Below are 15,451 nucleotides of genomic sequence, written 5' to 3' on the forward strand. Positions count from 1 at the left end.
ATATCAGAACTTTTTTACTTTGAAATGGAGGGTGGGTCTTCCTTTTCACACTTTTTATATTATTATTATGATTGATGGGTTTTGTTTTTTAATACAAATCATTTCTGATATCAAGGAAATATTACTAGGCTCATGCAGGACGGGGATAGATTTGTTGAACTGGTGAGTGGCTTCTTGCTTTTTTTTTATTTGGGTTTTCGGGGCGAAAAATGCTTCGGTGTTATCATCGCCCAAACACGATGTTTGTGTTTTAAAAACTAAGTCAAAAAAATTCACAATTAAAAATTTTTTTAAAATGCCCAGAAAATAAAACGTGAAACACAAATACAAAAACAATAGAATAAAAAAATTAAAACAAAATGAAAACTTAAAACAAAATCAAAACAAACTAAAATATTAAAATAAAGATAAAACAAAAAACTTAAACTAAATGTTAAAACACAAAAACATATAACTACCACAAAAAAAATTGAAAAACAGTATTAAAAGATATGTAAAATATTAGCACCTCGGAGAAATAAAAACACCTGGTCTAAAACTACTTTATTATTGTTCAGTATTTGACAAAAATTCCTGGGCAATTTAAATTTACGATGCAAGGTTGCATTCCACAAGAATGTGGCGCACAGTCAAGCAGCAGTTGCATCACACGCATACTGGTGTGTTTACCGCTGACATCAGATACCTGTGAGTAATTCTCATATGTCCTAATCACAATCGGCAGAGGACCACTTCCTCACAACAAATTTTCCTGTATGAGGAGTCCCATGACTACACAGAACCTTTAATGTGTTGGCGTTTGGTATCTACCGTAGCCGTCCAGTTATCTTGCCACTTTGTGCTTTTTGCTGTCTAAGACATTCTGCCACCATACATTTTCCTTTTTACTGTACTATTAGCCATGCTAATAGTATTAGAACTACTGCTATGCATCTATGAGTTCTAAACTTTGCAAAGTAATATTTTTATTACCATATAGCAATATTTTTAAATGCTAGATATAAAAAATTAAAACCCTAAGTTTTATTTTTGGTTGAAAAGAAAAGAATAAATCTACAAGTTTATACTTATAATTATAGTTTTATAGGTACAATTAAAAATATAAAATGATTCTTGTTATAGGGTGCAAATTTTATTTTTTATTTTTTTATTTCTGCAATAGACATCCTGAATTTAAAAAATGCATTTTGATGGTTACATCATAGTCTTTATAATTAAGATATGTCATTTTTTATTATATATTTACAGAAAAAGAAAAGTCAACAAATAGCTTATTAACTTTTATATAATAAAAATAAATTAATAAAGAAACATATTTTCTTTATACACAAACACATACTAACAACTTACATTCTACCTATGTTTGGTGAAAAATAATAAAAACTGACAATACAATTTTGATACAATGATTAAAAATAAACAAGTACACAAAAATATAGTTTTCAATCTAATCCAAGATAATCTATAAACCAATCTAATATAAGAATTGCTACGCATTCGGAGACTATTTTATTACAGATAAAGTATATTCTAATTTTCTACACTAACATTTAGGAAAAAACCGTTAATTACTTGTAAGTTCCTATTTCTAAGAGCTTCAATATATTAATAAATATATATATTAAGACACTAAATTCTTGATTTAGTGGTCATTTCCTTTCAATAGTTAACTTATAAAAACTGCTACCTAAGAAGTCTGTATCTATGCTATTTGTACAGATAGAACAGGTATGATCCACCTTTGAACTTATTTTTTTAGCAGGTATCACCAGTTGGTGATAGATAGTTATTAATTTTTGTTACACTGTACGCCCAAACATAATCAATATAATGATAATAATATTTAGGATCAAAAAATTAAATGCAAAAACTTCTTAAGAAAGTGTAATATAAAAAATAAAATATTATTTGCTTCCACTCACCAGAGCAGTAGGTACAAAAACTATTTTAAGATCTTATCATTGCATAATTCAATAGGGCTGTTGTTAATTAAATTAAAAAAGTCTTTTAATTTTAATAAGAATGACCAAAATATAACATTAATTAAAAGTAACTTATGTAAGAAATATTTAAGGAAACACAAACAGTGCAAAAATATATATTTCTTATCTTACCTCTGCAGGTAAAAGTGTATATTTAAAAACTGTAACAAGACCAGAAAGTAATGAATCATTACGCCAGTTAGCAAGGAATGTAACAAATGGTCTTGAAAGTGCAACCCAATCAGAGCCACCATCCATAGCAATACCCCATGGTAAAACACGATCCCCTGCTCGCCACATATGAGCTTCACATTCAACAAATGTTTTATCTAATCCCTGTTTTTGTATGAATCTTTGTACCTCTCGACCATGAGATTTCACAAAATTTCGATTACGATTTGAAGATAGGAACTCGACTAGCTGAACATTAGACCTAGAAAAAAATTAATACAATATATAAATTTGTAGTAACTGACATAATTGTAATCAACCTGACATGATTTACAAGTCATTCCAGAAACATCCTATGCCATAGAAGGAATAAAATGGTTTCTTGCTACATTCTTTACTATGCTAAACAAATGTCTGCATATCAAGCTCACTAAATTGGTAGTAATATTTAGCTCTTCAAGTGACATCTTTACTCTGTTCATCACAGGGACTGACTGGGTGTACAGTGAATATTACTACTCTCAGAAAAGGCAATTCTGTTAGTGCCTCTAGTACTTTACATGCTTAACAACCCTGAGAAAGAATAGGGCAGATGGTGTAAAGGAACAAATAATGTACTTTGTTCTGTAGTGAAACAATTAGTTGTATGTATTACTTCAACTCAGTATGGGGAAAATAAATTTATAAATATAAATTTATTAATTTATACATACATTGTAAAAATAAAGTAACATAATATTGAGGCTTAACTCATTCAATTATAGAATTTGAAATGATTTAAATAAACAGCCAGTGTTCAATATATATGTACAACTTTTAAACAAATACATAAAAACAACAGTTTTACTATAAAACTAGCAATTTTCATCTACTATTACTCTCAAGAATTACTGGAACTATTTTAAATTATTCTAAGAGAGATAGGTATTTACACTTGCTATGACAGATTTGGAAATAAATATCAAAGTGTCTCTAACTGAACAAACCATGAGACCTTTTTTTTTAATAAGAAATATTTTTTTAGCCTTGTACATTGTTCATATTACACGTTGCATGTAACTGTAAAACACTGGACTAAATTGGACTGACTTACTGAAGAGTAAATAATTACTCCAATAAATTAATTTTTAAGACTCAGAAACCAAGGAAGACTAAATGGGCCTTTTAATACTTAAAATATCAAATTTTTTTAATTTAGATTTTGAAGATGAAAATTCAACTGTAACTATTAGATGAAGATGACATGGGAACTCTTTTTAACTAAAAGGGAATCTCATGGGAACTGACTTAAAAATTTAAAAAAAATTGTAGAATTTTTTACAATTTCTAATACTTCATCTATTTTTCAAGTTGTGGGTATTACCAAAAATGTTATATGAGGAACTGTCAAACAAGGTGGTTGTTACATGGGACTCAAATAGTTTTATTAAAAATTATGATTTTTTTTTAACAATAATAATCTAATACAGCATTCATAAAAAAAACAAAAAAAAAAAAAAACAATTTGATTCAAGTGGGTAAACTGGGACCTAAAAAGATTGTTTAGTAAGAATTTTAAATTTTTGTCTCAATTATACTTTTAATGCAGTATCATTTTTAAGATAAAAATGACATTTAATCACGGGGATCAAATAAGACCCAGATTTTTATACTGAAAATTTTTATAATTCTCGCAATTTTACTCTTCATATTGCATAATTAAATTGTTAATATTTAAAAAACCTATGGTGTATTTGAAATAAAAATCTGTTACAGGCAAACCAGGAAAATTATAGATTTTTTACCAGCTTTCTTCAACATGGTAGAAAACTCATCTCAAAAAAAAAAAATTGATAATTGGCTGGTAATGTATAATTAGCAATAAGAGTAAATAAATAATTTTAAAAAGTATGACACTTACTTAATAGGAAAATCTGATTCACTAAGATTAATAAGAAAATCCCAATTCCAATCAGACTTTTCCAACTCAGCCATCGCTTGCAATAACATTGTTAGAAGAGATGCTCCACCCCAAATTGTTGCATGTCGTTCTCTACATAACCGTACATTTGATAAATGTTCTAATGGCAGCAATTCTCTAAACATGTAGTCTTGTCTCTGAAAATATTAATTTTTTTTTATATGACATCCAAATAACATTTATTTATGATTAAACATTAAACATGAATTGTGATAAATAAAAAAGTATACCAGTGTGAGGATGAAAGAAATAATTCAGAATGTAGATATACTAAAATTAAATATCAGTAAATATGAAAACAACGATTCACTTAATAAATTCTAATTACAGTGCAATAGTGGTTTTAATACATTTTAATGATATTAATTAGGAATAAGGCTCATATGTACATAAAATAAAAATAAAAAAATATTAAGCTAATCAGCATTTTAATGTAAAGTATATAAAACTCACAGCATCCACGTGAATGAAGAAATAATGGTCTCTATGATACAATGCTTTTAACAATCTTTTCACTTGTCTGACAGCTCTACCGTTTAGTGTAAGCAGGAAGACAATTCGAACACCCGAACTGGTCGAAATGGTTTCTGCTTCATTAGGTGGCTGAGGTGTCAATTCTGAAAAATTTTAATTTTAAATTCATTAAACAGTGTTCAAATATTTGTTCCATAAGCGGCTGAATCTTCTAATAACTTCATAGAAGTAAACCACAAACCCATCATCAACAGCTTTGATATTATACAAATACAAAATTACCACCACATCTTAACACACTCAAACATTACAAAATACATAAAAAATATAACAAATAAACTTAGACATGTGAATTTAACATACTTTTCAATTTATTTTTTAGATATTCAGACTCATTAAATAAATAAATTTATTTTAAAATTAATTTAAATTATTCTTAAATGTTTATTTATGTTTTAAAGATAAATAAATAATGATTTTTAATGACATATTAGTCAAATTTGAACTGATTGAATTTTGTTCTTTAAGAAAATAGGCCTGTCTAGTTTAAATTACCATATTTATTCGAGTAACCCCTGCACTTTTTTTCTTGGAAATGGAGAGAAAAAATAAGGGTGCGGGACTTACTTTAAACACAGCCTTTAGCCAGGTTAATCTAAGTAAAAGTTTTCTTAGAACTACCTAAATTCAATCAAATAAATATAGTTACATTAGGCTTTCGTTTATCAGTACCGGATGCCGCTTATACAGAATACATCCCATCTGAATGTCCACACAAACACAATGTGTGCACATCGTTGTCTATGTAGAGACTAAAGAAATCATGCAGTACAGCCACTGCCATTACCTGTCGCCATTCTCTTGATTTTATTACTGTAAATCAAACTGAACTGGAAGTTCAAATTATCATTCAATACATAAACTGGACTATTTTTATGAGCTTTATAGATCTCATATTCCTTTACACAGATTTAAATACTAGATCATGGATACCAGTTTCTTTGGTGGTTGAGTTTCAATTAACCACACATCTCAGGAATAGTCGAACTGAGACTGTACAAGACTACACTTTATTTACACTCATACATATCATCCTCTGAAGTATTATCTGAACGGTAATTACCGGAGGCTAAACAGGAAAAAGAAAGAAAGAGCTCATATTTCTTGAGCGCATCCACAGCAATTAAAAATTATTTAATTATCTTTAAAACGCAAATAAAAATTTAAGAATAGATTTAAGTTAATTTCCACCTTTCTTACATATATGCAGCAGTACGAAGTTGGGTTTGAAATCACAGTACCTATGACTACAATCAATAACGTGGCGTGCATAATTAAATTTATTAGAAACAACATTGTGGTTATTAGGCACCATTTTTTGAGAGAATGGGTGGTGAGAATCAGGATGGAGTGTAGTAGCTGTTGTTTTTAAGCTTTCCATAAATTCTGTATTGTAACTTCTCCGATCAAGTTACTGTAAGGTCTAGAACATTTAACTTCCTGTTTGATTCCATTTCATGGGCGAGTTAAATTTTATTATTAATATAATTCATGTAGTTTATTAAATTCTATAATTACCAAATGGTCTCATTAAATATGACAAAAGTATCGTCCATGTAATGAAAGTAACTTATGATTATCACAAACTTCTTGTATGATCTATTTTCTTTATATAACAGGTGTTTATTTTGAAATTTGTTTAAATAAATATTCACTAGTAATCCTGACAGTGGTGATTCCATTGTTATTAGTACTTTCTCCTGGATGTAAAAATTGTTAGCAAATGTAAAATAGTTCTGAGTACAACCTCCAGTAACAATATAAATTGTTACTGGCCCAAATATTTTAGCTTCAACAAGGTGATTCCACAGGATCACTACGGTTTCTTTGATGGAAACATTAGTATAAAGGTTAACTATACCAAACGACGTGATCTTATAGGTGGTCTGTAATTTAATGTCTTTTACTCTATTAATAAAATCATTATGATTCTTTAAACTATGGTTACATTCAAGATCAATGCAATTCTTTATGATGGTTGTCAGGATTTTAACTGTTGTATTCTGGAGTTGTCATGATATTTATGAGGGGCAAATAGGTACTTCTTTTTTATGGAAGACCCATGAACCAGGGCATTTGAGCACTGACAGACTTTAATCTGTGTCTTGCAGTATCACTAAATAGGCAAGTGCAAATGTTGATGGCCTTATTCAGGACTTTTAACACATTCATTAGTGATATCTTTATGCAAAATTTTAATATTATTATCAATGTCAAACTTTATTTTATATTCATCCACATTTATTATATATTACTATATATATATATATATATATATAACTAGGGTATTATTTTTGTTGGCTTTGGTTATGATGGCATTGTTTTCATTGATTTTATTTTTTACTTGTTTTAAGATTTTTATTTCTTTTGTTAATTTATTATTCTGTTTACATTTTATTGATAGATAATATTAACTTGGTTTTTTAAGTACTTATTAAGTTTGTCATTAATTATAACATGTATATCATTTTGTAATCTAGGTTCAGGGTGTGACTTTGTAACTGCTTCTGCCTAACTATTACTTTAAAATTATTTATTCCTCTTTTGTTACGGAAGTTGTGATTTAAACCTTTTTTAAGAAGTTCCATTTCATTATTGCTCAATTTTATAGACATCAAAAGCTTATAGGTATAGGAATGGAAGAGGTCAAGAGGACGTTAAAAGATATGTTGACAATTAACATTATTAAGAATCTATTGTTTACTTTTAAGATCAAGTGCCTTATTATCTTGTTTATTGCATACACATTGTAGGAAATCATTAATGTTTGCACTGACATACTGTACTATGTTGTATATGATAAATGGATGAATATTAAGTAATTACAAATCGACATTGTGTAATGCTTTATTTAATTCGTTTTTTTTTTTAAGAATATAAGAATTTGATTTACGTTTTTATACAAACTGTTTATGCTTCTTCTTAATAATTCTTGCAACCTTCGATGTATTGTATTTAAATACCAAAACATAAATATTGTTTGGGGTAAACTTACATATAAAGTTTAACAAGAATTGTTTGTTAAATAAAATAATACCAAGTATACTATAATTAAAGTCAACAATTTAGTTGTGAAACATGTTAAAAGTAAGAAGATACCATATAGAAGGTTCACACATATATGGATATAAACTATTAAATTAATAATAATCATAACTGAAAATTGTTCTTGTCTTCAATAATCTTTAACAATTAAAATTATAATCAATTATTGTAAATTTTAACAATCCAAAATTATTAATGCTACATACAACCTAGAAAAGATTACGTATACAACTAATTTTGATTTTGCCAAAAATAAAAAAAAGTTCTTCGAATTTTATAACTTTTTAAAAAGTATAAGTTTATAACTTTGAAAAAACTATAAAAAAAAAAAAATAAAACAACTAACTTCAATAAATAAGAAGTTAGCCATTCACATTAGAAAGCAAGTTATTTCATTATTAATAAACTTAACAATACTTTGTGGTCATATACATCAAACAAAAATAAAACATAGTAAAAATCTGATTCATTACAATATCTTACAATGATGTGTACGTTATGATAAATATTTTTGTACATTGTTAATATGTTTATCTTAAATAAGATTACTTATGCTGCTATAATTGAAATTAGTCAATTACAATAGTAAAATGGAAGGTTTATAGCAGTAAATGAGTGTTGAAATTGGAGTGACTATTAACTACATTAGAACTGTTATAACAATTTTTACAAACTTACAATATTAATGGAAAAGAAGATGAGACACTTAAAGATTATCATAAAAATCAATTCTACCTACTTCCCGTGCACCAATAATATATGTAACATGTACTGCCAGTAGCTAATAAAACACAGTAGTATCTATGAAAAGACAGAGCACTTTTAAATAGCTCAATGAACATCTTTTTTTTGTTTGTTAAACATATAAAGCAATGCAATATAATTTTTTTCTTCAAACTTATATGGGCAATAAAACAGCACAGAAAGCTTAATTGTAGCAGTTTTATGCAATGATATTCTCATCTAACCTTTTTCCTTATTAATAATACACAGAACAAATTAAAACAAAATTTACAGTACATTTTTTATACCATCCAGTACAAAAAAGATAAATGTACTTCATAAATTGTTATTTACTCACTTGCTATTCCAGTTTCATAAACATTAATTGTATAATATCCACCACAGGCTTGGCGAGGATCTTCAGGGCACTTCATATTACACGATGAATCAGGGAGTCTTGATGTAGAGGCTGGTTCCTCATTACCACAGAAGCATTCAGTCCTTTAACATAATTAATTATAATGATTATAATTTAATATTTAAACACAAAATTATTCATGAAATATTACCAAAATTGTACACAATAATCTCTTCAACTTCCATTGCAGTAACTATGACCAAAAATGACCAACTAAAACAAGGTTTTTCTAACTCAAAAGATTTATTAATTGAAGATACATTTTTATTTTCTGATTGAAAAATTTGAAGTAAGAAAAGGCTACATGTATATCAAATGTGAATCCATTACAAGAAAGAAAAACTGATCTTTATGATAACATATATAACTGAAATGAATATTTCATAAAAAAAAAAAAAAACAAAAAAAAAACATGAGAACACAAAGCACGCATAAGTGCTTTGTGTTCTCACAAAGCAGAATTTCATATTATATAGAATAAAGAAAATCATTACTTTGATAATAATAAAATATACACAATAAACATACTGAAAACCAATGAAAGGTTTACCTTATCAAAAAGCTATTTTTGCTGGAGATAAAATAATAATCATTACAACTATGGAGTATATAAATTGTATAGCATGGAACTGTACAAAATTGTAGGAAACATGAGTCTGGGAATTCTAAGACAAATAAATACCTATAAAAATTACTCCCAAGGACCAAGAAAGTGTTTCAATTCCCAATCTGATGGTTGCGTCTCTAGTGACGTAGAGTCCAGCAAACAAGGACTACTTCCAACTGGAAGATAACATTAAACTACATCTCTTACAAATGGGGAGGGGAAGGATACATATATCTAGAAATATCTATGCATTAATTACGTTTGGATGAAAGAAAGATAATCTTTCTGATACTAGAAATTTATTATAGCAGGAGTGTGTGGTTAGTTTCAAGATTAGACAATAATGAACATTCTCCATGTCACTAATGATGCAATTATCAATTTTTTTTTAAATCATAAGTTATGGTTACAACTAATATTTTTTTGTAGATTTCTGTTACAATTATGGACACCTAATTGTTAATAAAACTTATTTAGAAGTTGACAACCAAGGTATAAGAATTGTCTCGTTTTAGGGGACTCCTGTCACACTTCAGTGATACTTTAATTAAATGGTGTACTGAAAGCAATATTATTGATATACAAAGTGTGATTGGAATGTTTTAAGGCCAGTGATGCACTGCTTAATAGAGGGGATAAGTTTACTCGTGAGTGTGTATGGGAAAGCATGTTTTGCCCTTGAAATGTCCTGAAAAGAACTCACGATATCATTGTTCAGAAGAGAGTGGCATCCTGGTGAGTGAAGATGTGTTTTCAGTTCTCAGTGGATTATTGATTTCACAAAATGGATAAAACAACAGAAGAAGTTTGTGTCAAATTTTGTTTGAATACTGGGAAATCAGCTTCAGAGACTTATGAACTCTTAAAAACAGGTTTCAGGTATAAATATCTGAGATGGTCAAATGTTTTTAACTGGTTCAGTGGATTAAAATTAGCTGCAAATCAGTCAAAAATGACCTTCCACTTCAAAAACCAATGAAAACATTGTGAAAGTGTGAACTTTCACACTTTGTGTGCTTTGACTATAGACTTACAATTAGGGAGATGACAGATGACTGAATTTAAGTTTCTACAATTCAATTCAGTCAATTTTAACTGAAATTTGAACATGTGTCAAGTGTCCTTGAAATTCATTCCAAAATTGTTGTCCCATGAACTGATTAACTGGGCAAAAAACTTACCCAGATCTGTTAGACTGGGTAATTACAAATGATGAATCATGGGTTTATGGGTATTACCCACAAACAAAAGTACAATCATCAAAGTGGAAGAGTCAAAGTTTGCCAGACTAAAAAAAAAGCATGACAAAGTTGGTTGAATGTGAAGACATTGTTGGTGGTTTTCTTTGATTCTATGGGTTTTGTGCATCATAAATTTGCACCTAGGGTGGAGACAGTAAACCGAATACTATAAATAAAATCCTTCAGTATTTGTGTAAACATGTGTGGAAGAAAAGGCCAGCACACTGATCAGACAAAAATTTGGTCCTCGACCATGACAATGTATTGGCTCGTTGTGTGTTCCTAATAATGTAATTTTTGGATAATTCCAAATTCGTGTGCTTCTGCACCACCCTATTCCTCTGATTTAGCCTCTACCAACTTTTACCTGTTTCCTAAATTGAAATCTTTGCTGAAAGGGAACTGATTTACTCAACTGAAAAAAATCTAGACAAATATGGAAAGGGTTCTTAACACCCTTAAGAAAGAACATTTCCAGGAAGGCTTCCAAAAGTGGAAGGAAATACAGTTGAAACTGGTGTGTTCAGTCAGAAAGGGATTACTTTGAAGAAGATCCATCAAAGTAGCCTGTGGGTACTGCCATTTTGAAATTACAAGCCCAGTCTTAAAACTTTCCAATCACAACTTGTATATAAGTAAGAGTATAATTTTTACCAATAAATAGAATAAATAATATACTATCAATAGGTTATCACCAATCAATAATTCTTAAATATAATATAATAATTAAAGTAAAATGAGAAATTAAACATACACAAATTGAACTCCAGCATAAGGGAATCCAGATTGAAGGCACAGATTTATACAGTGTTGAGGCGAATTGGTAGTTTTCAGGTTAGCATAATATCCTGATAAAAGACGAAATTTCTTCTCATCCTGAAAACATCCCAAGGATCTTCCTGCCTCATAACCTAGAAACAAATTCATTAAAAAATTGCACAATTATCAATAAAATTGAAAAATATTGAATGCAGTTATTTTTAATTAAACATTTTTCAATTACTGATTACATTTCATTGGGATCCACTAAACTGATTTCTAGAAATAAGTTTAAGTTAATTTAGAGCTACTAAAACAAAGTGCACATTTGGAGTATGTAAGTGAATAAGGAAATAATTATGCTTCATTAATTTCTATTTTTATATACTTTTATTTATTATAATTCTGGAGTTCTATGAAATAAAGGAATGGAACTGAATCTGTAAAGTGGGGAGATGAGAATAAATAAAAGTTATCAGTTTTAAAAACTATTAATAAGGAAAAAAAAATTTTAAACACTTTTTTAAAGTCACAAAATTCACTACAGTTTAGTCTTTCTTATATTATGCAATAAACAATAACCCAGTTAAAACATTTTTAAGTTTTAGTATTGTAACTTAAAACAAGAAATAGAAAATATATTTCTTAATATTTGTACCTTTTTTTACTTAGCTGCATCTTCAAAACTGACCAAGTTCTAAATATTTTTTTTCAACTACTAAACAAAGATGAGAATGAAGAATTAAAAAAAAAATCATTTCATAAAATTTAAAAACGTAATTTTTAAGAAAAAATCTGATGTGGATACCACATAAGGAAATCATGTGGTATACCTATTAAATTTCATATACACATTTTTTTTAAATGAAAAATACATAAAATTTTACTTCATTAATAACTTCTGATATTTTATCAAAAAAATTGTTTTTTATTCTTATAATTGATTATTATTATTTATCACAAACATTTTATTACAATCAGAGATTAATAATTATTAATAAATCAATATATTTAAATTAAAAAAAAGTTAAAAAAGAAGGAGATGAAGTCTGATTCGAACCGATGTGCCTTCCCCTAGAAAATCCAAATATTTCATTAATTAAAATTTTGTTCGGCTATAACTCCAGAACCAATGAAAATAAGTACCACTTATGATATATCATTGAAAAGCTCTCAATGAGGATTTATTACTGCTGTTAAGAAAAAGTCAGAAATACAAATTTTTTTGGATTTTTGGTTCAGTCGATGCAACCAAAAGGGGAGGTGCTCAAGTAGATATTACAACAGTCCTAAATTAAAAATTTCAACATCCCACGGCTAATCATTTTTGAGTTATGCGAGATACATACATACGTATAGACGTCACGCTGAAACTAGTCAAAATGGATTCAGGGATGGTCAAAATGGATATTTCCGTTGAAATCTGTAAACTGAAATTTTTTACAATCACAATACTTCTTTTACTTCGTACAAGGAAGTAAAAAGATCATCTTTTCAAATTTAAAATAAAGTTTGTAAATAAAAATTACAACACAACAATATGCTAAAATACTTTTCATACCTTGTAATTATTCATATAATCTGACAATTTCAATGTCACTAATGAAAAAATATCTGATTACACCTAAGACTGGCATACCACAGCCAATTGTTCTGAAATTCAACTATAATACATTTAAATATATTACAATATAATAATGTATTTCAATGTAATTTTTTCCCTACAGAAACAATCTTTTTTTAATATCATTTTTATGTAATGCTGATTAAATTTTAAATATTTAAATTTTGAAAATATGGTTACAATGCAATATCTGACATACAATAGTAGTATTCTCAATATATTTTAATATTTGTTTTCAGAGGTTAACATTACAGACAGTCTGTACTTATCAGTGGTACAGGACCCCTATTGAAATCCAATTGTTTTTTGGGATTTACTTGTTCTAGTAAATTTGCATAATTTATATATTATTTATGATATGAATTTAGAAGTATAAGATAATAATTATATATATTCTTTGTATGCAATTCGACATGATAAAACTTATATACGTATAAGTTATTGTACATAATTTTTATTTTTAACATTAATCAGATGAGGTTAGTGAGCATAGGTTATGTTTGATTAGATTATGCTGATTCTGTGTAATGACAAATCACGCACGTATATCAACATAACCTAACCACTTACACTTTCTAACCTCGTCTAATTAATGTTAAATATACAAATTATATATATTTACCTATTTAGGTGGCCAGTAGACATGAATTTCGTGTAAGAATGCCTTAAAAGTATCAGTGCCAGTTCAACAATATGTTGGTTCCACAAAAATCCACTAAATACGTTTCCAAATTGTGTCTTGCCATACCCTACGTTTCTCATTTAGCCACTTCACTGAGCCCCATAACTGCTCAATATTTTGTGTATGGGTTCTGTCCATAGATTTACAAAGTTGTATGTATGATTAACTGTATGACCTACTGCAGCAAGCTGTTACATGTTATAAGCTAGCCAGCAATCCGAATAAATTGTAGAAAATTGTATACAAATTGTACAAATAAAAAATAAAAAATTGTATTATAATATTATTTGTATTACACAAATTGTATAATAAAAAAAATATACAAACTGTATAAATTGTATACAGCAATTATATAAATTGTTGTTGTAGTCTTTGATCACCTTTATCAGTGTTTCAGTGTCTGGATTCTGCACTGTAACTATGAATGCCTCCTTCATTTCTCTACATATTCCCCCGAATACTCACATGGCCAACACTGTTCTTATGTTTAGTGAATAATGTCTCGTCTACCTTTACTATTTTACCACGACCGTCAATTTTTTTTACATTAAATTCTATCCATGGCTGATCTACATATTTCTCGACAATACACAGTTGACAATATAGTCCTCTGTAGTTTCATAACACATATTGAGATGTTGTTGGCACCATTTCAAACTGGTCATCTGTTCCATCCAACAATATAAGAAATATAATACTGTTAGGAATGGAAGGCGACTACCCTCGAACCATGTTACGACTCGTATGGATATTTTTTTACAACAATTTTTAGTTATGCACCTCAGTATGTGTATGGTTCAAAATAAAGTTACACTTATTTGGTTTTCACATAATTTCACTCCCGGTAATAGGCTTTGTGCTTGGAAAAATTACACTGCTTACTGCTCAGAATTCGGTAATTCACAAATTTTCATTTTATATTTTTATACAGCACTACATGCAAAGATAAACTGAATGTACAGCACACTATAAAATGATACACGAAATCAATTACTCTAGAAATAAATGTATATTGATATCGTTATTAGGAAACTTTTATCGTGTCGAGTTATGTACTAAAGTTATAATTAATTATCTTATACTTCTTAATTTATATCATAAATAATAAACTAATAGATAGATGATGCAAATTTACTAGAACAAGTAAAATGCAAAAAACAATTGGAGTAGGGGTCCTGTATAACGGCCAAATACCAGATAATCTATATGTAAAAAGTATTACAATTCAAGCAAATCATATTTTATATCATTCCTATCTAAATAAGTTAATTAGCAGATAATAATAAGTTAATTTAGCAGATAATATCATAATTTACATCTCCATTATGAACTAGAAAACTGAAACTGTCCATCGCCTTTACCAAGTAATCCTTCCAGCTGACTCTTTGTAACTCTTTTCAAGTTGTAACTCTTTTTTAGGGAGAAAATAATTATAAAAAATTTCCTCTTCAAAAAATTATTCAAATTATCTATTTTTGAATTAATATCACGTCCAATTATAGTGAGTATAATTACAAACAATGTCATTTAACTCCTCCTTAAAAGCATTCATAATAAACTTTGCTTTCAGATTAGGGTGCAAATAAGTGACATATTCTACAAAGAGATCAATATCAGTATTTACACACACTGAAACCAAAAATGAGCATCATTCACTGTACATTCTCTATCTCTAAAGGTAGACTTAATTAAAAATATAATTCCT

General features: G+C 28.3%; 1 protein-coding gene across 2 annotated transcripts in view; it reads right to left on the minus strand.

The window, feature by feature from the left end:
- Positions 1-15,451, minus strand: part of oxt (Xylosyltransferase oxt) — a 49,766-nt gene that overhangs the window by 26,372 nt on the left and 7,943 nt on the right. For both annotated transcript variants that reach the window (XM_075368122.1, XM_075368121.1), the window contains exons 4-8: positions 11,436-11,592; positions 8,774-8,916; positions 4,567-4,730; positions 4,054-4,250; positions 2,115-2,415 (exon numbers count right to left, since the gene is read on the minus strand). In XM_075368122.1, the coding sequence (XP_075224237.1) occupies positions 2,115-2,415; positions 4,054-4,250; positions 4,567-4,730; positions 8,774-8,916; positions 11,436-11,592 (962 nt within the window). The remainder of the gene's footprint in view (positions 1-2,114; positions 2,416-4,053; positions 4,251-4,566; positions 4,731-8,773; positions 8,917-11,435; positions 11,593-15,451) is intronic.

Source organism: Lycorma delicatula, chromosome 6 (genome assembly GCF_047948215.1).
Source record: "Lycorma delicatula isolate Av1 chromosome 6, ASM4794821v1, whole genome shotgun sequence".
Lineage (NCBI taxonomy): Eukaryota > Metazoa > Arthropoda > Insecta > Hemiptera > Fulgoridae > Lycorma > Lycorma delicatula.